Source organism: Trachypithecus francoisi, unplaced genomic scaffold (genome assembly GCF_009764315.1).
Source record: "Trachypithecus francoisi isolate TF-2019V2 unplaced genomic scaffold, Tfra_2.0 Lachesis_group11, whole genome shotgun sequence".
Classification (NCBI taxonomy): domain Eukaryota; kingdom Metazoa; phylum Chordata; class Mammalia; order Primates; family Cercopithecidae; genus Trachypithecus; species Trachypithecus francoisi.
In genome coordinates, this window is record NW_022681456.1 from 19,658,260 (window position 1) to 19,680,579 (window position 22,320).

A 22,320-nucleotide genomic window follows, 5' to 3' on the forward strand; every position below is an offset into this window, starting at 1 on the left:
AATCTGAATAAGGATGCGCGAATTACGCGGCGACCAGACAAAGATGAGGATCGGGACCGCTTGAAAGTGGGGGAAAGTGCCGGCGCCTCCGCCACCGGGGAAAGCCGCTCCGCAGCGCCGAGGCCAGCAGCCACCCGAGATACCTGGGGAAGCCCGGAACAGGCGCCGGGGCGTGCGGCCGGTGGCATGCGGTTGTGAACGCCACCCCCGCCCCCACCATCCCACTCCCGGCAGCCCAGCGCCAGGCCAGCGATTGCCCAAGGACTTGACCGGCTGAGTCTTGGTCCGGACCGGACTCTCCCTGCAGCTGCTGAGACAAGAGGCGAAGGGCAGCGGAGGGCCCGGCAGGCCCGAGGGCCAGGGGCCCAAAGGGAGGGCAAGGCGGCTGAAGCCGCCGGGGCACGGGGCTATGATGGTGCACTGTGCCGGTTGCGAGCGGCCCATCCTCGACCGCTTTCTGCTGAACGTGCTGGACCGCGCGTGGCACATCAAATGTGTTCAGTGCTGCGAGTGCAAAACCAACCTCTCGGAGAAGTGCTTCTCGCGCGAGGGCAAGCTCTACTGCAAAAATGACTTCTTCAGGTAAGAGGCCGCGCCGCGCTGCTGCCTGCGCGCCCACCCTGCGCGCGCTCCACTGGGGAGCTGGGGAAGGGGAGACCCCCATACCCATCCCAGTCTCCCCGGATCACAAGCTTAGATGGTGAGCGGGCAGCACTTTGCTCTCCTCTTGTCCTCGGTCCAGGAAAGGTCCCGAGCCCAGGCGGAGGAAGAAGGACGCTGCTTCGCTGCCTCACGTTGGCTCGAGGCCGGCTCAGAGCGCTGGCGGGGCAGAGGGAGGAAGCCCTGACAAACTTGCTCTCCATCCCTCTCCGCCCCTTCCAAGCGGCTGCAACCCCAAGACAGAAGCTTCAAGCCCTGTCCCGAGAGAGAGGAAAGATTTTTGCCTGAGTTAGAGACGCCTGGAGGCTTCTCGCTCCAGGCAGAATGTGTGAGCCCATCGACCCGCAGTCCCAAACAGAAACTTCTCAGCTCCAGAGGGGGCCCAGCGCGGAAGGACTCCCCTGGTGATGGGAGGACAGAACCTCCCCACCCCCATCACGTCCCAACCCCTTAAACATTTCCTCCCATGTTGAAAAGCAGAAACGAAATCGAGGCTGAGAATCAGGACCTCTGGGGTCTAGACTGGGCTGTGGCACCTCCCCAGAACCCTCACCCCTGTGGGCCCCCTGGCTGGCCAGGGCAGATCACCTCTCTGAGCCTCAGTTTCCCCAGTCTGGAAGCCAGTAGAGTTTGAGGCAGCTGAGCCCTGCCTGTTTCCCCTGGGCACCCAGAGCCGGCTTTGTGAACAGGAATTCCCCGCGCTGAGGAAGGGGGGCGTGAATCACGCCATAGAGAAAGGCAGCCTGCCGGCCCCAGCGACTTCGCACTAGGAATTTGAATAGGAGAAAATGTCAGCCGCTCCTTTACACGTGTAAACTCCCTGGACCTGGAGGCCCGATGCCCCTAATGTAGCAGTGCTTGCAAAGCGCCTAATGATTTTTGATAAGGTGCATATGGCCAATTACGCTGCCGGATAAGGCCAAAAGTGACTTATGGCTTCTAATGCCCTCACTACATCAATGTCACCCAAATTCACCCTGTTTAGAGACATGGGTGTGAGTAGATGTGGGGTCCCCAGAGTCCTGGGTCCTCCCCCACCCCACCCCCAACCTGAGCCTCACCCATCTCCCATTTCGGGGGAGGCTGGCTTTCTCCCTGAGCTCAAAGAAGAAAGAAAAGGAATGAGATCAGGAACGCGGGAAAGGGGGGATTTGAGAGATTCCTGTCCTGGCCTTGCAGGGTCTATGATTGTCCTGTATTCACATTCCCCTGCTGCCTGCCAGGCCAGAGGTTTAGGGGGGCTGAAATTCGTCCCTGCTCTCTAGGGTCCGTCACTATGAGGCCCTGCTGTCCACAGCTCCTGATTAGCTCCAGCGAGACCCAGAGCGGTAGATTGGAAAGCCTCTCCATTGGTGCTGGAAATCAGTGGAAGGTTCCCTCCTTTCTGCTTCCTCCTTCCAGCCTAGGAGAAAGGCTCCCCGCCTGACGGCTAGGCTCAGCCAGCCAGGCAGATTGGCCCTAGCTAGGCACCAGCAGACTAGAAAGGATCCAGAAGGCAAAGCCACCAAGTGGCCCAAACTCTCCCCGCCTGGCTTCAAATCCTTCATGGACTCTAAGTTTGCCTGGAGCAGCCCAGGCAGGCCTGGCAGGGGTTGGATTTGGGGGAGGACATCTTGGGGTGCTCTGGGCTCTCTTCTTGGCTGAAGGCTGCACCCACTGCTCACCCCTTCCCAGCCCAGGAGAATCTCAAAAACCCCAGTGGAGGCATGGCAGTCCCAGTCCCAGAAACAGCTCAGAACATTTGTCCCAGTCTCCTGCTCTGGCCAGAGCACTCAAGATTGGGGTTCCGTTTGACAGATATGGAAATGGGGACTTCACAGAAGCCAGGTCGGGTGGGAAGAGGTCAGGGACTGGGAAGGACTGGATACAGTCCCACCCCGCAGTGACGGGCACCTTGTGTCCACAGGCGCTTTGGCACCAAATGCGCTGGCTGCGCGCAAGGCATCTCGCCCAGCGACCTGGTGCGCAAGGCCCGGAGCAAAGTCTTTCACCTCAACTGTTTCACCTGCATGGTGTGTAACAAGCAGCTGTCCACCGGCGAGGAGCTCTACGTCATCGACGAGAACAAGTTCGTGTGCAAAGACGACTACCTGAGCTCATCCAGCCTCAAGGAGGGCAGCCTCAACTCAGGTATGAAGCCCGGGCCCCTTACTAGCCTTAGGCCTTACCACCCTCCCACCGTGCCCAGCCTGGCACTCCCTACTTGGCCTCCGGTGTGCTGTCTGTGCTGAGCTTGGAGCTCATCAGCCCCAGGCAGTTCTAGGGCAAGGCAAGGGGGTTAGAGGCTAGAGAAGTGGCTTTGGAGCAATTTTACAGGGGATCTGAGAGCTGCCAGATCTTCCCCACCCTCCTTCAATTCAGGAGCATTTTCCAAGTTGCCCTCCTCCCCTAATTTGGAAGCGCACAATTCCCCCTTGTGTCATTTGAGCTCCAGGTAATTTCTAGATGCACTGGGAGGACATTAATTGAGGTCTGGAGAGAGGAGGGAAGTGAGAGGAAGATCCAAGCCCCAAGGGAATCTATGCCCTCCTCATCCCCTCTCCTTGAAGGTGGGAGTTCTCCAGAAGGTACGCCTCCCCCTACCCTTACCCAGGTACTAGCTGAGACGCGCGAAGAGGGCTTAAGAAGCGCCCATCCAAAGGCCCAGCCCCTCCTGGAGAGAGTGGGCGGGCACCGGTCCCTGGGGGAGGGGCTGTCGCAGGTTTGGGAGGGAATCCAGCGGGACCGGCCGTAGCCTGGGCCGGCGTGAACCCGCCTCTGGATTGAAGAGGCGTCTGGTCTTCCCTGACGCCGCTGTCCCCTTCCCGATCCGTCCGCCCGCAGTGTCATCCTGTACGGACCGCAGTTTGTCCCCGGACCTCCAGGACGCACTGCAGGACGACCCCAAGGAGACCGACAACTCGACCTCGTCGGACAAGGAGACCGCCAACAACGAGAACGAGGAGCAGAACTCGGGCACCAAGCGGCGCGGCCCGCGCACCACCATAAAGGCCAAGCAGCTGGAGACGCTCAAGGCTGCCTTCGCCGCCACGCCCAAGCCCACGCGCCACATCCGCGAGCAGCTGGCGCAGGAGACCGGCCTCAACATGCGCGTCATCCAGGTGCGGTCCGGGGCGGGCACAGCTCCTTAGCCCCGCTGGCCCGGGAGCCGGGAGCCTCGGAGGAGTCTCCCGCCAAGCTTCCTTGGCTATGAGCGCGCCTGGTTCTGGTCTGGGAGCAGACCGTAAGCCCGATTAGGGCACTCGCCCGAGGTCAGGGGACTGTGAGCCGAAAGATTCCATGTAGCCCTGCTGTCTTCCTGGTGGTGCGATTTGGGGCCGGGTCACTTTACTTCTCTGAATTCCGCCCCCCGCCTTGCTCAAGGAAGGTTGTAAGCCTCTCTGGGGTCTGGGATCCCCCTTTAACTCCCACCTTTCGAGCAGAGAAAGAGGCGATGCCCCCTCCCTCCCTGCGCCGAAGCGCGGGCAGACAAACGGCCAGAGGCCGGCTCCGGAGCCGAGGGGCCGAGGCGAGAGTCGTGCGGAAGGGAGGCCTTTATAGAGCCGTCAGACAGCGGGCGAGCCGAGGACCAGGAAGCCCAAGTCTTTATGAGTCGCCCCACGGGTCCGCGAAATCCTTCACCCTTGGCTGATTCGCCGAAGCCCCTCTCCACCCCTCCCGGCCTAATCCGTCCCGGCCCCGCCTCGAGGGAGTCCTGGTGCGGAAGAGGCGCAAGGACCCAGCGGGGGCAGCCCAGGCAGAGAAGGGAGGAAAGGGGAGAAGAGGGGAGGAGAAGGGAGGAGAGGACACTCTGATCCCTAGCTCACAGCCTCCCTCCTCTGTCCCAGGTGTGGTTTCAGAACCGACGGTCCAAAGAACGCCGGATGAAACAGCTGAGCGCCCTGGGCGCCCGGAGGCACGCCTTCTTCCGGAGTCCGCGGCGCATGCGTCCGCTGGGCGGCCGCTTGGACGAGTCTGAGATGTTGGGGTCTACCCCGTACACCTATTACGGAGGTAAGGGGCGCCCCGGGATTCGCTGCTCCGCACCTGCCCTGTTCTGGGAACTGAGGGCAAAGGGTCCTGGCCGGCACGTTTTCCGCCACAGGACATCACCCACTCTCTGGACACACGATCACGGACACATGTACACTCACCCACGTCTCCTGGACACAAAATCAGACACATGGTCTCACTCACACAGTGATGCACACAGAAGCACACACAAGATGCAGTGACACACTCACCCTCACCCACACAGGGCACAAGTGTGCACTCACACTTGCGTTCAGACACTCCAGGAACACATATCTAGACACGATCGCACGATCACGTACAGATAAATTCCACCCTCTCACACACAGGTACACTCACGGAGACACAACCCCACAGAGGCACACACTCCCACCAGTCACACTGAGGCCAGCACTGGCAAATCCGCATGCATGCCGCCCCCACGGACAGACACACAGCCTTCCCGCTGCCCTGGACCCCTGTGCCCGGTGTACTTGGTATGAAGTGGATTCTGAGCGCTGGAGGGTAGTGTCAGGGGAGGGGATGGGGGTCTGGATTCATTCCAGGCCGCCTGCTCACTAGCATCGAAGGCAGCAACTCCTGTTCCGTGTGGCGGGGTGTGTGTGCACAGTATCTGGCAGTGTTAGGCCAAATGCCGGCAGTAGATCTGGGCAGGACTATAGCCCACCCTCCAGCCCCAAGCCCCCTGGGGTTCCTACAGACTAGGGTCACAAGGATTGGGTCAACCCCAGATTTCCACCGTCTTTGGGGCTGCAGAGAGGGAGGAGCCCCAGTTTACAAAGGCCTTTAGATGGTGGTACCAGGCTTGGGCCCGGGGTGAGCTGTCCCCTTGTCACCGCAGCTTTTCCTTCTCTCCCTTCCCTCACACTGGATTGGTGAACCATCCCAACTCCCCCTACCCGTTTTTTTCAGCTCCTTACCCTCAGCCTCATTGCTTGAGCTCACCGAGCTCATCGTCCTGTTCTTCCCAGGGCTGAAGGCTTAAGAAAGCACCTCTCCTCTTCTGTTCTGAAGCTTCTGAATTTGGAGAGACCCCAGGGCTGCCTACGTCTGAGAGGCATCTGCACTTCTGAGTCGTAGCGCAGGTTAAGGAGAGGCAATTTCTCTTAGAAAGTGAGTTCAGTGGCAGTGTTGGGAAGGCAGGAGCTAGGCACCCAGGTAGACCCAGAAGGGAAGGGAAGATAACCCCATCACTAACTTCAGCTCATCCGGAAGCCTGAGGGGGGATTAGACCCGACCAGGGCCCCTAGAAATTGTGGGCAAAATGCCAGGCTCTGCTTTTTTTCAGGGCAGAGACCCCACGCAGTGGCAGGGCTCAGGCTGGAGCGCCACAGCCGCCCAACCCTGGACAGCCCCCCAACCCTGGAAAGCCCCCACCCCTGGACAGCCCCCAACCCTGGACAGCCCCCCAACCCTGGACAGTCCGGATGGTGGGCGTGTCTTCCGGCGTCTCCACTCACCCACTCTCTCCACCTAAATTTGCCTCTTTCCCTACAAAATCTGGGCCCAGAGCAGCGAGGTAGTGGGGGAGGTACCGGCCCGGAATTTTTCCCCGCCTGGGTAATTAACCAGGGTTTCCCCGAGGACCAGTTCGCCCCCGCCCCGACCTATCCCACAGCCTCCTCTCCCTGCGTGCTGGATGGGGTGGGGAGCTGGACACGGGGGCCCCTCATTCCGCGGAATGGTGGGGAGGACTCCCCAGCCCCCAGCGAGGCAGCCCCGCCTAATCCGCGCTGGGAGATCCCGGCGGCGGAGACCGGCAGCGGGCGAGAAAGGGGCCGGGCGGCGGGGCCGGCGGCTCCCCGTGGGAGCGCGGACAAAGCCCCAGCTGCGGCTTTTGTGCCCTTTTCAGACGGCGTTTGTTCCAATTACCTCCGGCCCGGCCGCCATATGGGCGGAGGCGGCGCGCACGGCGCCGGGGCCGCGGCCTTCGCTGGTTTTCCGGCTCGCTGAGGGCCGCGGCCGTCTCCCATCCCTGTCCCTTTGGGGCTCCAAATTCGCCGCTCCCCATCTTCCCCTTCACTTTCGGGGAGAATTAAATTAATGGTTTTAAAAAGTAATTGGCAACCGTTTTAGCTGTTGCTTAAACTGCCTCCTAGCCACGCCTCCAGACACCCCCCATTTGGACAGATTTCAGGGTTTGGAGACGCAAGAGGATGGCAGGGGGCATCAGGAACTCGCCCCTTGACTGAGATCCCAGGACTCAGCAGGGGGAGTGGATTTGCAGAAGAGCCTCAGGCTTCTGGGCGCGCTGGTTTTCCTGCCGTACAAAGCGGGTGCCTGGTACAAGGTGGTCCTTTCGTGAGGTCCCCCACGTCAGTCCTTCAGGGCCCCACCTGGTGGGGGAAGGCAGGATATCCCGAAGGTTCTGGAAAAGGGGCTATGTAAGGAGGTCAGAGGGTTGATGTAGATTTGTTGAGGCAGAATGGGTTTGTAATCCAGAGTCCCTGCACCTCCTGAATTTGTGGGCAAAATTCGCATCTTTGCGTTTTCCTTGAGAGAGAGAGCCCATAGCTATCACCAGCTTCTCAAAAGGTCTCAGTGTCAGATGCTTCAGATCCTGGGGGTCCTGGCAAAACCAACCCGGGGCAAGGCTGGAGGACCGAGCTTCTACCCCAAGGTGCCGGCGGAGCTCTGGGCATGACCCACAGCATCTCCGTGTCCTCCCCCTCACCCAAGTCGCTGGAGCTCAGTTTTCTCTGTCTCAGGCTAAGTGAGGCCGGTACAAAAGCCGATCTCACCGGGATCGACGCGCGGGCCGTACTTGGCGAGGCGAAGGACTTGGACTGGGTTGGTGGGGCGCAGGGACCGAATTCAGGGCTCCAAGGTCTTCCCGCCCGGCCCAACCCACCAGTCCCTCTGAGCTCCGACCGCGGCCCTGATCCAGTTTTCCCCGACCCGGTCGCTTCCCAGTCTCATCCATTTTGCGCTCTGCTCTGTCCGCTGGTTGGTCCCTGCCAGGTTCCTCTCCCCAGGCCTGTCAGCCTCCGCTTCTCTGGAGGTTCCTGGGACTCATCTCTGATCCACCGTCTTGCGTTCTCTGGTCGCATCGACTTCTCTCCATCTTCCGGCTCACTCCAGACCCTCGCTGCGGCCCCCGGGGTTTCCATGCGTGTCTCTAACCTCGGCCGTCTCACCTCTCTCTGCGTCTTCCCGACTCCTCCACGACCCTCTGATGTCTCTGGCTCTCGGGTCTCAGCTGCAGGCTCTGCGTTCTCTGGGTCTCTTTTCCGTCTTTCTCTCTGGCCCTCTGCGGATCTCTCCGTCTGTCTCTCGCTGTCGCGCATCTCTGTGTCTCTCACCGACTCTAAAACACTCAGGAATCTTTCTGTATCTCTGAGTCTCTGGCCGCCGCTATCTCTCTCCATCTCTAGGTGTCAGGAAACCTGTGAATTTGAAGCTTCCGAGTTTTTGCCGCGTGTGTCTCCCACGATCTCGGAGTCTCTCCCGTCTCTGTGTCTAGTCTCTGGCAGTCTGAGTCTCTTGCCCTTTCGAGATCTCTCATTGTCTCTCTCCCCAACCTTCCCCGTGGGTCTGCGACGTCCACTGTCTCTAGGGGCGCCGGCCTCCACAGATCTCTCTAACCTCGGTCGGTGTCGTGCGCTCCCCTCTCTGGCCCTCTCGGGTCCCCTCCCCGGGTCCCGGGTAACACCCCCCCAACCCCCCGCCCCCGCCCCCCCCCACCTTCTTCACCTTCTCTCACCGCGCCCTGTCTCCTTCCCCCTTCCCCCCACCCCCCACACCCCCGCAGACTACCAAGGCGACTACTACGCTCCGGGAAGCAACTACGACTTCTTCGCGCACGGCCCGCCTTCGCAGCGCAGTCCCCGGCCGACTCCAGCTTCCTGGCGGCCTCGGGACCCGGCTCGACGCCGCTGGGCGCGCTGGAGCCGCCGCTCGCCGGCCCGCACGCCGCGGACAACCCCAGGTTCACCGACATGATCTCGCACCCGGACACGCCGAGCCCCGAGCCGGGCCTGCCGGGCGCGCTGCACCCCATGCCCGGCGAGGTGTTCAGCGGCGGGCCCAGCCCGCCCTTCCCCATGAGTGGCACCAGCGGCTACAGCGGACCCCTGTCCCATCCCAACCCTGAGCTCAACGAGGCCGCCGTGTGGTAAGGCCGCCGGGCCTCCCCCCTCCGCGCTCGGTCCCCGGGGGCCCCGCCCCGAAGCAACCTCCTGAAACCAAAACGCCCGACGCCGACACGGTGGGAGACGTGGGTATCCCTCGGGGGTTCTCTCTCGGGTCCGCACTCAACTGGCAGCTGCTCCTCGGCTGGACGCCGAGGGGGGCCGACCCCCATCTCCACTCCACGGGCTCTCCAGGGGCCTCAGCCCACCGCCAGCGCTCTCCCGGCAACCGCGAGCAATTTCTTGGGACCAAAGTCAATACTCCGGAGGGTCAAGAGATTTTGAGCACGCTCTAGACTTTCCCCGGGCCCCCACCCACCCACCCAACCACCGCCACCTCTTTGGACTGAGAGAGGGTGAGGCCAAGAGGCAGAGACGGTGTTATTCCCTCTCTCTGCAATCCGAGGGGCATTTTGTAATCTTATTTCTCGCTGTGCTTTCCCCGTCTTAAAAAAAAAAAAGATAAGAAAAGGAGGAGAGAGATTGAAAGAGGGAGAGGAAAGGGGACAAGATGAGGAAGAGAGAGATGGAGAGAGTGTCAGCCAGAGGGAGAAGACGGAGAGGAACTCGCGTGAACCGGGAGCCACCGGAAGGGAGACCGAGCCACCTGCACGCTGGCGCTCCCTGGTGGCCAATCTTGAGGCTCAAGGTCAGCTTCTTTAGGAAGGGGGCTGTGGGTCAGGACGTGGCCAGCCGGGTCCAGCTCCCGATCTTCCTTACTTTGACGTTTATGTTGAGCCCGAGGGTGCAGGCTGGACTCTAACACACGCACATCCTGCTCTCCCCGTGGGTGAGGCGCCAGGGTTGCAGGGCTCGGACCCACAGACCACCCTCCCTGCCCGGGGCCTGGAGGCTGGGCCGTCAGGATGTACAATATTATACTTTTTTGGAAGTTGAACGCTTCTAGTTTCCTTATTTTGTATAAAGAAGAAACAAATAAAGTATGTTTTTGTGTTTACTGTTTATTTATTGTACTCTAGTTATCCGGGGTTGGACATTTTTATATTTTTAAGAGGAGGTAGGGCAGAGTGAGGGAGGGGAAGCAGAAAGAAGTTTACCTAAAAAAAAAAAAAACAAAAAAAAAACAAAAAATAAACTTTTTTTAAAAAGAAAGATTAATAAAAAAAAAAAACAATGTTTTTTCCCTCAGCGCTGTGTGGTTTTCTTTTTTTGTCCCTACCTTGATGATGACTCAGAGGGAATGAAACCATTCCTTTCCCTGGTTCTGTCTCTGACATTAAACCCTTGATGGATGCAAAAACTTCTGCTCACCCAAAGGGGGAGCTCTTCTAGTGACTCCCAGGTTCATGAAAGTGGCTGTCCTCTTTTGACAGCTACTATGTGCCAGGCACTGTATCTCCTCATGCTTTATGTAGTACCCTGCTCTAACACAGCCTGCCCAGTATATAGTAGGTCTTCAGAATGTTTGATGAATGAATGACTGTGTGATTTGTTTGTTGCCAGCACATCAAAAGAATTACAACTTCACTCCTAACTATTCCCCAGTGTAATTTCTGGTGGCCCAAAAAAAGAGCAGGCTGGTAAGCTGATGCTGGTTATCTGCAAGGCTATGTTAGGACTGAAGTGCCCCTCCTCCCCAAAGTGATGCTGTTGTGCTCTGCAAATCTTGTGCAGTGCATGCTTGTCTTTAGATAAAGGCATGAGGGAAAGAGTGTCCAGTGAGATTTAGGAGGCCTGAGGCCACTACCTAAAACAAGTCACTCTCCTTCTTTGACTCAGTTTCCCTACTTGCAAAAGCAGGGGTTGGAGAGAATTCTTCCTACATTCCCTTCCAACTCAAATGTCTGTAATCTCAGCACTTTGGGAAGTCGAGGTGGGTGGATCGCCTGAGATCAGGAGGTCAAGACCAAGAAACCCTGTCTCTACTAAAAGTATAAAAATTAGCCAGGTGTGGTGGCAGGCGCCTGTAATGCCAGCTACTTGGGAGGCTGAGGCAGGAGAATCACCTGAACCCAGGAGGCAGAGGTTGCAGTAAGCTGGTATTGCATCACTGCACTCCAGCCTGGGCAACAGAGCAAGACCCTGTCTCAAAAAAAAAAAAGAAAAGAAAAAGAAAAAGAAAAGCAGGAGAGAGAGGTAAAAATAAATAGAAGAGTGTCCTGCACTGGGATCACTTTTCACGCAAGCTTGGGGTGAGGGAAGCTGGCCCACTGTAGCTGCAGCAGGGGAAGTTGGGGAGCAGACCACCATGGGACAGGCGCATGCTCAGAGCCCCGCTCTTCTGCCTTTCTTCTTTATGCGTTCCTCACAAGAATCATGCAAGGTGGCTCGCCTTTTTCTTTTCTTTCCTTATAGCACATTTGTCTTTATCAGACCAATGCTACTTACTTGTGGAAAATTTAGAAATCTCAGATAAACAAAAGGAAGAAAATGTCACCACCCAGAATCTCAAGCACTATAGAAATGTAGTTGATGCATTTTCTTTTGGACTTTTTTCTTTTCTTGTTTTTGTTTTTGTTTTTGTTTGTTGTTGTTGTTTTTCCATTTTGAAACTTGAGATCATACCCTATACTCAGTATGCGGTCATCTGCTCTGGTTCACTCAGCAATGCTTCCAGATGTATAAACTGATCTTCAGAGACAGAGCTATGTCATTCTGTATAGTTACTGCTTAAAGTTCTCTTCAACGGCTGAGCCATCCTTTTATAGTTTTTGTTTTATTTTTAAGCAATTCTATTGTTGGATATTTGGGTTTGTTTCCAATGTTTCACCACTTTAAACCACATCAGAATATCCTTGCAGCTGAATCCTTGGACATGTATCAGGGTAGGTATTATTGGCCCCCTTAGGGTACTCAGAGAGGCTGAGGGACTGGCCCAAGGTCACACAGCTGGGAAGTGACAAAGCTGAGATTCAAACCCATGTATTGGTTGTGTTTCTACTTCTCTATGGTACCCTAATTGTAATGGATTCTAGAGGCCAAGAGAGAATTTGCAAGGTGGACTTCATCTCTGGCGGGTCCCTGAACGCTTTCTGGGCATGTGTGAACTTTGCAGAGGGGCTCACTTAGAACTTGCACCAGAGTGATATAGGGGAAGAGAAGCTAGGGGGAGGAAAGGACTCACCTCTCCTCAAACAGGGTTGTGACAGGGAGATAGAGGTCAGGGAGAGAGGGGAGGGGAGGAGGTGTGAAAGAGAGAAAGAGGAGGGGAAGGAGGCAGGAGAAAAGGAAGGAATAAGGAAGCAAAGGAGAGGAAGAGAAGGAAGAAAGGTTAGGAGGAGAGAAAGGGGAGATTCAAGCTGTAGGAGGAAGAGCCCCCATAGGTGTTCCAAGTCACATACTCATGCTCCATGCTCATGCTCCATGGTCCATGGTATGGACCATGAGCTCCATGGCTCATACTCATGCTCCATGTTCATGCTCCATGGTGTCCGGGGACCTCCAGCCCCTACCCAGATAGGACACTTAGACCCAGAGGTGTCCATCAGTGAAGGTAGCAGAGTGAGGCTGCAGGATGAGAAGCCACAGTAGAACCAAGCCCTCTGCCCCTTCCTCCAGATACAGGCACACACATACACACAAACATGCACCAGACAGACACGTACGGGCCCACACAATGCATACTTACACATGAAAATACATGTACACAACCAAAACACAAGGATATACAGATGCATGTTCACAGGCATATGGATACACACACACACAAAGCAGCCACATGGACACACAGCTGTGCATGCACACAGAGACACATACAAATGCAAGGGCACAATGGTAGGCACACACATCTACATACACGTGCACACACATGTACATTAACAGATACCCACAGGCTTGTGTTCACAAATGCACACACCTACAATATGTCTAACCCCTGTGGACCCACACAAACCCACACACCATGTCCTTGCACACATGCTAACACACATGTACACAGGATATATACCTGCCCCTTGAATACTCACAGCTTCAGTCTGGGAGAACTGGGAGAGGAAGAGGCCCCCTTTTAGTGTCAGGAGACTTAAATGACCCTGGGGTGGCCCATCAAGATCTCCGAGGGTGGCTCCAGAAGCCAGGTTCCAGGAGGGGTGCCATGATTTCTGCATGATCAGTACTTGTGGACACACTCCCCATCGTTCCTTCCTCGAGTATTCACACAAGTGAAGAGGGTTGGCAGCCTAGGTTACTTGGGAATGGGATGGAGGCAGAACAGAGCAGGGGCTCTGGGATCCAGGACACTACCTGACTGAGGAACTGGAGGTTGCTCACTATGTTACCTTTCTGGTCACTATGTCCCCTTTCTGGGCCTCAGTGTGCTCATCTGTGAAATGGACTCACAACATCGTTTCCTACACCGGGTGTGGTGAGGATGGAAAAGAAGCGACTCAGCCTGTGGCCAAGGTTCAGGAAATCTAAGGCCTGGGTGACATCCCCATTTCCATGTCTCTCTCTCTCTCTCTCTCTCACACACACACACGCCAGCTTCCATGGAGGGTAACAAGAGGAGAGAGGGCCTGATTCACACCAAATTCACTCCCACTTCTGTGCGCTCATTTTCATTCCCCAAGTGCTTACTGGGCCCAGGGGCTCCAGGAGGAGACATTCTCCCACCCCAACCCTGGCACAGTGTCCCTGCAGGTGTACAGCCATGATACTGGGTGCACATCGTTAAGGAGGCAGTTCTTGAGAAAGGCTAGATGGGGAAGGGGAGCAGTTGGGAAGGGACATTTGTCCTTCAGCATCCCCAACCGTTTTCTCAAAGTATGATCGGAGGACAATGCTTGCTACAAATCGTAGCCCCGGGTCCCCCCACTTATGGCTGGAATTGTCCTCTGGAGTGGGGCCCAAGATGCTTCACATTTAGCTCCCCAAGAGATTCTGGCACCTCCCAAACATGCAGGACCAGTGCTCAACATGATGCCACCTGTCTCCAAACCCGTTGGCCAGCCTCTCATTCAATCCTCACAATGTCCCTTCGAGATTAGCTTTGTTCTTCCCACTTTGCAGATGGAGAGACTGAGGCCCAAGAGGTGAAGTAAGCTGACCAAAGTCACACAGCCAGCGAGTAGCAGAGCCAGGTTTTGAATCGAGAACTTTTGCTGCAAGAGCCCACATTGTCCCTGGACCCAGGACAGAGCCCAGTGCAGTCTAGTAACTACATGAATGACTGAATGAAAGAATGAATGAATTAATACAATTCAGCTGCTATAAAAAGGGATTCTTTAAAAAATGGCTTAATGAATACTAATTCTTACTGATAGCAACCTCACAGGCTTTTGCTTAAAACCCCCTCCCAGGTTAAACAAAGCTAGCCAGAAGAGCAGAGGGCTTCGTGAATACTGCCAAGGTCAGAAGACATAAGGACGTCTGGTTTCTCCATGTTCGCCCTCCTCCCTTTCCTCCTCCATTAATGTATCTGCTCATCTCCTTCTATCTTCATCGCCTGTATTTATTATCTCTTAAAAATAAAAGGTTTCTGAGAGGAAAAAAACATCCCAGGGCATACAGGTAAAGAGGCAAGCCAGGCTCTCCTGCCAGCGCCCTCCAGCACTGGATAAAGGGGGACCTCGCCTGTCCCCTTGCTGCCCCTAGGCTATAATTCTGGCCAACACCAGACAGTTAAACCACACGTACTCCAACCCCCGTCATGCACGCTCTCCTCCTGTCCCTGTCCCTGTCCCTGTCCTCCTGCCCCGAGATATACACCCCACAGAGCACAGAGCTGACCCACTGTGCTTAGGACTAATATTTAAAATGCAGAATGGCTGTGGAGGGTGCCTACTCCCAAGCCTTGTCGTGCAGTAAAAAGATATAAACAGAATAAATTACCTCTCCAGCTTGGATTATGAGACTACCCTTCTCCTGACCAGAATTTTAAGTCCTGCCTCCCTCGTAGTGCTGCACACGGCTGATTTATGGAAACTCGAGCACCTCTCTGCATATTTCTTCTGTTCAGCCAAGTGACCAAGTTTACCCTTCCTATGCCATTAGCGTTATTAACACCTGGGTAACCGATCATTGCAAATGGGCCATTTCTGTGATGAACGGAAGCCTCTCCAGCCGCTTCTCCAGGCCAGCACCACCTCTGGCTTCCTGTTTCTGAATTTTGTGCCAGAGCTCAGAACCATCCTCACCTTCCCCTGCCCCCAGCACCTGCTGATGGGTTCCTGGGGGCTTGGGGAGGAAATGTCTCACCCCAGCAGGTGTTTGTGGCTTTCTGGCAAGCACACAGGAAGTGACACCACAGCTGGTGTTCATTTATTCTTCAGAGAACTGACCAGAGAATGAAACTGAGGCTCAAAGAGGGCAAGAGAGTGGCCAAAAGTCCCACGAAGAGTTTACAGAGGAGATGGGATCAGAATTCATATCTACTAATCTCTTGCTACTCAAAGTGTGGTCCGCGGACCGGCAGTGGCATCACCTGGGAGCTGGTTAGAAATGCAGCACTTCAGGCCCCACTCCAGAACTGCACACCACAGGTTGCACAACTCCTAAGGAACCTGTGTGCATGCTTCATTTTTGGAGCAGTGGCTTGGAAATCACACCCAGATTCTCCATGATCCCTTTTTCACTGCAGGAAAACCTTATGGTGTAACTTTTCTTTGTTCAGAAACAGCTGAGATCCCCAGCTCTGTGGTCTAGCTGAGTAAGTGTAGAGGAAGTAGCTGGCTGAGCTAGTGATGCCCTCCTGGGCACCTGCAGTATTCCTGTCCATGTCTTCCTCCATTGTAACACCTCAACCCACATTGTGTTTGTGTCTCCATCCCAACTTGAGACCAGGGACTGTGTGACCTCACATTAGGTACACAGTATCTCTGAGTCTCAGCTTTGCAAGGCCCTATAAAAAGAGCACAAAAACATCTGACTTCAAGTTTCATCATAAGGGTTAAATAAGGCCATATGTGTCATAGTCTAAACACAGTGCCTGTCAGAGAGCTGGCCAATAGTAATAAACACAAAAATGAAATAATAATAATAATATAGTAATAATAACAATGGCCATTCATTGGATGCTGTCATTATTATCTGTTCTTTTTTCTGCTTTGAGGAAGTGCTTAAAACACTTTTTAAAACAAAGACTTGGCCGGGTGCAGTGGCTCAAGCCTGTAATCCCAGCACTTTGGGAGGCCGAGGCAGGAGGATCACCTGAGGAGTTCGAGACCAGCTTGGCCAACATGGTGAAACCCTGTCTCTACTAAAAATACAAAAATTAGCCGGGCATGGTGGCAGGCGCCTGTAATCCCAGCTACTCAGGAGGCTAAGGCAGGAGAATCGTTTAAACCCAGAAGGCGGAGGTTGCGGTGAGCCAAGATCATGCCATTGCACTCCAGCCTGGGGGACCAGAGTAAGACCCCATCTCAAAAAAAAAAAAAAGACTAACATCACAGCCTATTGGACAAACATGTAGTTTATTACTTTTCAGAATATACTTCAAGATTACCCATGCTGCCTAATGGAAAATTATGGGGCCTATGAAGATAAGACTGGGAGTTGGGCGCATTGGCTCATGCCTACAATCCCAACACTTTGGGAGGCTGAGGTGGGTGGATCACTTGAGATCAGAAGTTCAATATCAGCCTGGCCAACATGGTAAAACCCCATATCTATTAAAAATACAAAAAACATTAGCCAGGTATAGTGGTGTGTGCCTGTGATCTCAGCTACTCGGGAGGCTTAGGTGACAGGATTGCTTGAACCCGGGAGGTAGAGGTTGCAGTGAGCCGAGATCACACTACTGCACTCCAGCCTGGGTGACAGAGCAAGACTCCATTTCAAAAAAAACAAAAACAAAAAAAAAACAGACTGGGTCTGACACATAGTAAGAGGTCAAGGCCTAGTGGAGAATAATCTGACATCTTTAAAAAAGAAATGTGGCTGGGTGCAGTGGCTCATGCCTGTCATCTCAGCACTTGGGGAGGCTTGGGTGGGAGGATTGCTTGAGCCCAAGAGTTGAGACCAGCCTGGGCAATATACTGAGACCCCATCTCTACAAAAAACATTAAAAATGTATAATGTAAAAGTTAGCCAAGTATGGTGGTAGTCCCAGCTACTCAGGATGCTGAGGTGGGAGCATCACTGGAGCTCAGGAGGTTGAAGCTGCAATGGCTATGGCTGTACTGCTGCACTCCAGCCTACGTGACGGAGTGAGAGACCTTGTCTTAAAAAAAAATAAAAATAAAAATAAATGCATCATCAGGAGATGAATAGATAAATAAAATGTGGGCCGGACATGATGGCTCACGCCTGTAATCCCTGCACTTTGAGATGCCAAGGCTGGAGGATTGCTTGAGTTCAGGAGATCAAGACCAGCCTGGGGAACATGGCAAAAACCCATCCCTATAAAAAAATTTTAAAAAACACAAAAATTCACTGGGTATGCTGGCTTGTGCCTGTGATCCCAGCCACTCGAAAGGCTGAGATAGGAGGATTGCTTGAGCCTGGGAGGTCGAGGCTGCAGTGAGCCATGATCGCGCCACTGCAATCCAGTCTGGGCAACAGAGCAAAACTCTGTCTCAATAATAATAATAATAAATTAATTAATTAACTAATTAAAGATAAAATGTGGTATATCCATACAATCAAATATGATCCAGCCATAAAAAGGAATGAAATGCAGATACATCCTGATACAACACGGATGAACTTTGAAATTTTTACACTGATTTAAAGAAGTCAGTCAGAAGAAAATTACACATTGTAGGATTCCACTTATAGGAAATACCCAGAATAGGTAAAACCATAGAAGCAGAAAGTGGATTGGTGGTTGCCAGGGGGTAGGGGGAGGGGGAATAGGGACTGGCTACTAAGTTGATACAGGGTTTCCTTTCCATGTGATGAAATATTCTGGAACTAGACAGAAGAGGTAGCTGCACAGCCTTGTGAATGCACTAAATGCCTCTGAATTGTTTATTTTAAAATGGTTACTTTTATGTTATGTTTTTACATCATTAAAATATGAAGAAGGGCCAGGCACAGTGGCTCATGCCTGTAATCTCAACACTTTGGGAGGCTGAGGTAGGTGGATCACTTGAGATCAGGGGTTTGAGACCGGCCTAGCCAACATGATGAAACCCCGTCTCTACTAAAAATACAGAAATTAGCTGGGCATAGTGGTGCACGCATGTAATCTCAGCTACTTGGGAGGCTGAGACAGGAGAATCACTTGAACTCAGAAGGCAGAGGTTGCAGCAAGCTGAGATCATGCCACTACACTCCAGCCTGGGTGACAGAGAGAGACTCCGTCTCAAAACAAAACAAAAGAAAACAAATGAAGAAAAGGCCAGGCACAGTGGCTCACATCTGTATTCCCAGCACTTTGGGATGCTGAGGCAGGCAGATCACTTGAGGTCGGGAGTTCAAGACCAACCTGGCCAACTTGGTGAAACTCCATCTCTACTAAAAGTACAAAAATTAGCCAGGCGTGGTGGTGCACGCCTGTAATCCCAGCTACTCGGGAGGCTGAGGCACAAGAATCACTTGAACCTAGGAGGCAGAGGTTGCAGTTAACCAAGATCCCATCACTGCACTCCAGCCTGGGCAACAGAGCAGACTCTGTCTCCAAAAACAAACAAACAAAAATCTGAAGGAAACAAAATACAGTTTTGTTATACTCCGGGATTTAAGGACGACTGAAGCCCAGCCCAGCTAAACACGAAACCCCATGCCTAACGAAGAGTGTTGAGAGTCTGTGTTATAATATCAGTTGCAGGTTGTCTGACTTTAGCTTCTGACTGCAGATATTGTTGAAGAAAGAGTTTGCTTTGCACCCTTTTTTTGGCAGGGGTGGTCCCTGAAATAAAGATCAGCCTCATTATCTGATGCTCCCACCAAGGCAGCGTTTCCTAAAGTGTGGGACGGGTACCCCTGGAGAACCACGTATTTTCAGAGATGCCTAACATTCTGTGAGGAAGTCACTCTCCTTCCAGCTCTCCTTCAGCACTTCTGATTGTTTTAAGGAGAATCTCTGTTGGGGTTTAGCATGTCTTAAGCGCCGTATAACACTTGCTTATCCAGGCGACCATAGGCTCAGGCTTGGAGACTTGGTGGGCAGAAGCTAGTAACTATATAATGATATAGGTTTGTTTTTCATTGTATCTATTTCCATACATAGTATCTAATTCTGGGAAGTGATACTGTTTCTCCATTTAGAGTGGTGATACCATTTTCTTTCTAACAGTATTGAAAGCTTCAAGAAAAATGCAAATGAGGGAATAGTAAAGATGATGCATGAGGCCAGGCACCATGTTGCATACCTGTAATCCCAGCACTTTGGGAGGCTGAAGCAGGAGAATCTTTTGAGCCCAGGAGTTCAAGATCAGCCTGGACAACACAGTGAGACTCAATCTCTACAAAAAAATGTAAAAATCAGCCTGGCATGGTGGTGAATGCCTGTGATCCCAGCTACTTGGGAGGTTGAGGTGGGAGGATCTCTGGAGCCCAGGCGGTTCAGGCTGCAGTGAGCTATAATCACTTCACTGCACGCCAGCCTGGGCAACAGAGCAAGACCCTGCCTCTCTAGGAAAAAAAAAAAAAAAAGATGACTCATGGGGATCTGGCAAAACCCTAGGTTGCAATATGGGTTTGGGGATGATATTTCAGGAATATGCCTACTCAGAGACAGCTGGTCCCCAGCTGGCCCACTCCAGGTCACTGGAGCTCTCTCTGTAGTAACCACATAGCCCCATGGGATTTTCAGTTTGGCACTGGCTTTGCCATGTTTGTGCTGTGTGACTGCGACAAGGTTACTTACCCTCTCTGGGCCTCAGTCTCTTCATCTGAAGTATGTGGGTGGAAAGTGCACCAAAGACCCTGGAGCCAAGCTGTGCAGACCTCTGACTTGTCTGATTTCAGGTTGAGGCTGCAGTGAGTTATGATCACTCTACAGCACTCCAGCCTGGGCTACAGAGCAAGACCCTGTCTCTCAAAAAAAGAAAAAAAGAAAGGCGATGCCTGACTTCCTGAACTTTCTCTTCATTTGTTCATTCATTAGATTATTCAGCAAACATTTTTTTAATGGCTTAATGTACACTAGGCACTCGCTGGACTTCCTGGGCTCCGCGTAAGTAGAATAGACTTTGGTCCCAGTCCCCACAGAGTTAATATTCTATGAGGGGATACAGACAGTAACCAAAGGAGAAAGGGAGCAATAACTTCAAATCATGGTAGGAAAAGAGAGTGATGAGATTGAGAAACTGGGTGATGGGAGGGGTACTCGGCAAGGATGGCCCAGAGTATAAGTGGGGTACTCACCTTGAGTGCAAAATGTAGCGGGGGCACCAAAAGCTGAGTAACAAAAATAAATAGTTCTTTGGTTTTGGTTTTGGTTTTGGTTTTTGAGACAGGGTCTCACTCTGCTGCCCAGGCTGGAGTGCAGTGATGCAGTCACAGCTCACTGCACCCTCAACCTCCCAGGCTCAAGCAATCCTTCCACCTCAGCCTCTGAAATAGCTGGAACGATAGACATGTGACATGACACTGGGCTAATCCTGTTATTATTTGTGGAGACAGGGTCTTGCTAGGTTGCCCAGGATGGTCTCAAATTCCTGGGCTCAAGTGATCCACTGACTTCAGCCTCCCAAAGTGCTGGAATTACAGGCATGAGCCACCATGCCTGCCCCCCCCAAAATACATATATAATATATACGTATCACATATATTATATATAACATATATAATATAATATATTACATATATGTATTGTATGTATTACATATAACATATATTATATATAATATATTGCATATTATATGTTATATATTATATATTTACATATAACATAGTATATATATTATATGTATATAAATTTTGTAATAAGCTAGGAGGTGGGTGTGTTGCACACCTATGGTCCAAGCTACTCCAGAGGCTGAGGCAGGAGGATTGTTTGAGCCCAAGAGTCCAAGGTTGCAATGAACCACGATTGCACCACTGCACTCCAGCGTGGGCAACAGAGCAAGGCTCTGACGGAACAAACAAAAAAGACTACCCTGACTTCTGGCTTCTGGATGGCAATTAAATTGGGGGTACCAGCCTGAAGACTAGCAGCAGGGAGGCTGTGGGGAGGCTGCTGGTTCCCTCAGGTGAGGGACGAGTCTGTTGGTGTCTTTTGTGTACACAATGGTGCATCTTCTCCCTGGAAGCCTTTGAGGGATGCTTTCATTCCCCATTAAGCAGCAAAGGAAACTGAGGCTCAGAGAGGTGAATGCACCTGCTCAGGGTCCTAGCTAGTAGGGAGCAGAGGTGGAATTTGAACCCATATTTTTATATACCTGGCTGGCCTATTTTCTGCCCATCTCACCATCTCAGAAGAATGGGCCAACCATGTAATTTCAGTTTAACCTCAGTTTTCTTCATCTGTAATATGGGTCAAATTATAGAACCCACCTCCAAGAGCTGAGGTAGTCAAAGAAATATGCCACACACAGGCTAAGTCCCCATTCACTTTTACCTTAAAAGAACATAAAAAAGGTCTTTTCTCACTCGCCTCTCTCTCTGCTGGCTCTACCCTAAAAGGAGAAAGTTTGATATTTGTTCTTCAAACATTTATTTTATTTTTTACATCTTTTTGGAAGGGGAAGGATTGGTGAAGGTAATCAGTTTTCGGACTTAAGATAAAAAATCAGGCCGGGCGCGGTGGCTCAAGCCTGTAATCCCAGCACTTTGGGAGGCCGAGACGGGCGGATCGCGAGGTCAGGAGATCGAGACCATCCTGGCTAACACGGTGAAACCCCGTCTCTACTAAAAATACAAAAACTAGCTGGGCGAGGTGGCGGGCGCCTGTAGTCCCAGCTACTCGGGAGGCTGAGGCAGGAGAATGGCGTAAACCCGGGAGGTGGAGCTTGCAGTGAGCTGAGATCCGGCCACTGCACTCCAGCCTGGGCGACAGAGCGAGACTCCGCCTCAAAAAAAAAAAAAAAAAAAAAAAAAAAAAAATCGCAGGAAAGGGTCGACTTGACTCTTTATAATTAATGGGGCGGCTTGTAATAGGATTCTCCTGCCTGTGGCGCTCCCAGGAAACACCTTTTTACATAAGATATTGCCCACACCGGAGTGGCAGCGGGGTGATTTATGGGGTTTCTTGCTCCAGAAAACCTCTCCTGGGGTTGCCCAGCCAGCGGAATTTATCAGGGAGTTTGGAAGCAAAGCAAGAAACCTGCCTGTGACATTTTTGGTGGAGTTTAAAAAGCACAAACACGGGGGAAGAGAGAGGCCAATGGGACAGGGGTAAGGTGGAGAGTGTTCATTTACATTGGGTTTTCTACAAGCAGAGGCTGAGATGGGGATTCTGGGCACATGGCTTACTAAGGCGCAGGGGCTCCCAGTAGAATAAATGAGACGAGCAGAATAGAGAGATGGGGGAAGCCAGGCTCAGACACGAGTTCAGGTGGAGTCTGGACCCTGAATGGTACCCATGGGGTTGCCCCACTTTGAAATGAGGGGATCTGCTTTTCCTTCTTCCTTCTTTCTTCTTTCTTCTTACTTCTTTCTTCTTCTTCTTCGTTTTCTTCCAGACAGAGTCTTGCTCTGTCACCCAGGCTGGAGTGCAGTGGCACAATCTCAG

The 22,320-nt window shown here is 52.8% G+C and overlaps 1 protein-coding gene across 1 annotated transcript; it reads left to right on the forward strand.

Annotated features, from left to right (window-relative positions):
* The first annotated feature begins 44 nt into the window (after nt 1-44).
* LHX5 (LIM homeobox 5) lies at nt 45-9,950 on the forward strand. Its single transcript, XM_033220480.1, is given in 6 exon segments — nt 45-582; nt 2,567-2,790; nt 3,484-3,761; nt 4,488-4,653; nt 8,423-8,488; nt 8,491-9,950. Coding segments are annotated over 6 exon segments (1,206 nt in total). The 5' UTR covers nt 45-409; the 3' UTR covers nt 8,790-9,950.
* Nucleotides 9,951-22,320: the final 12,370 nt, after the last annotated feature.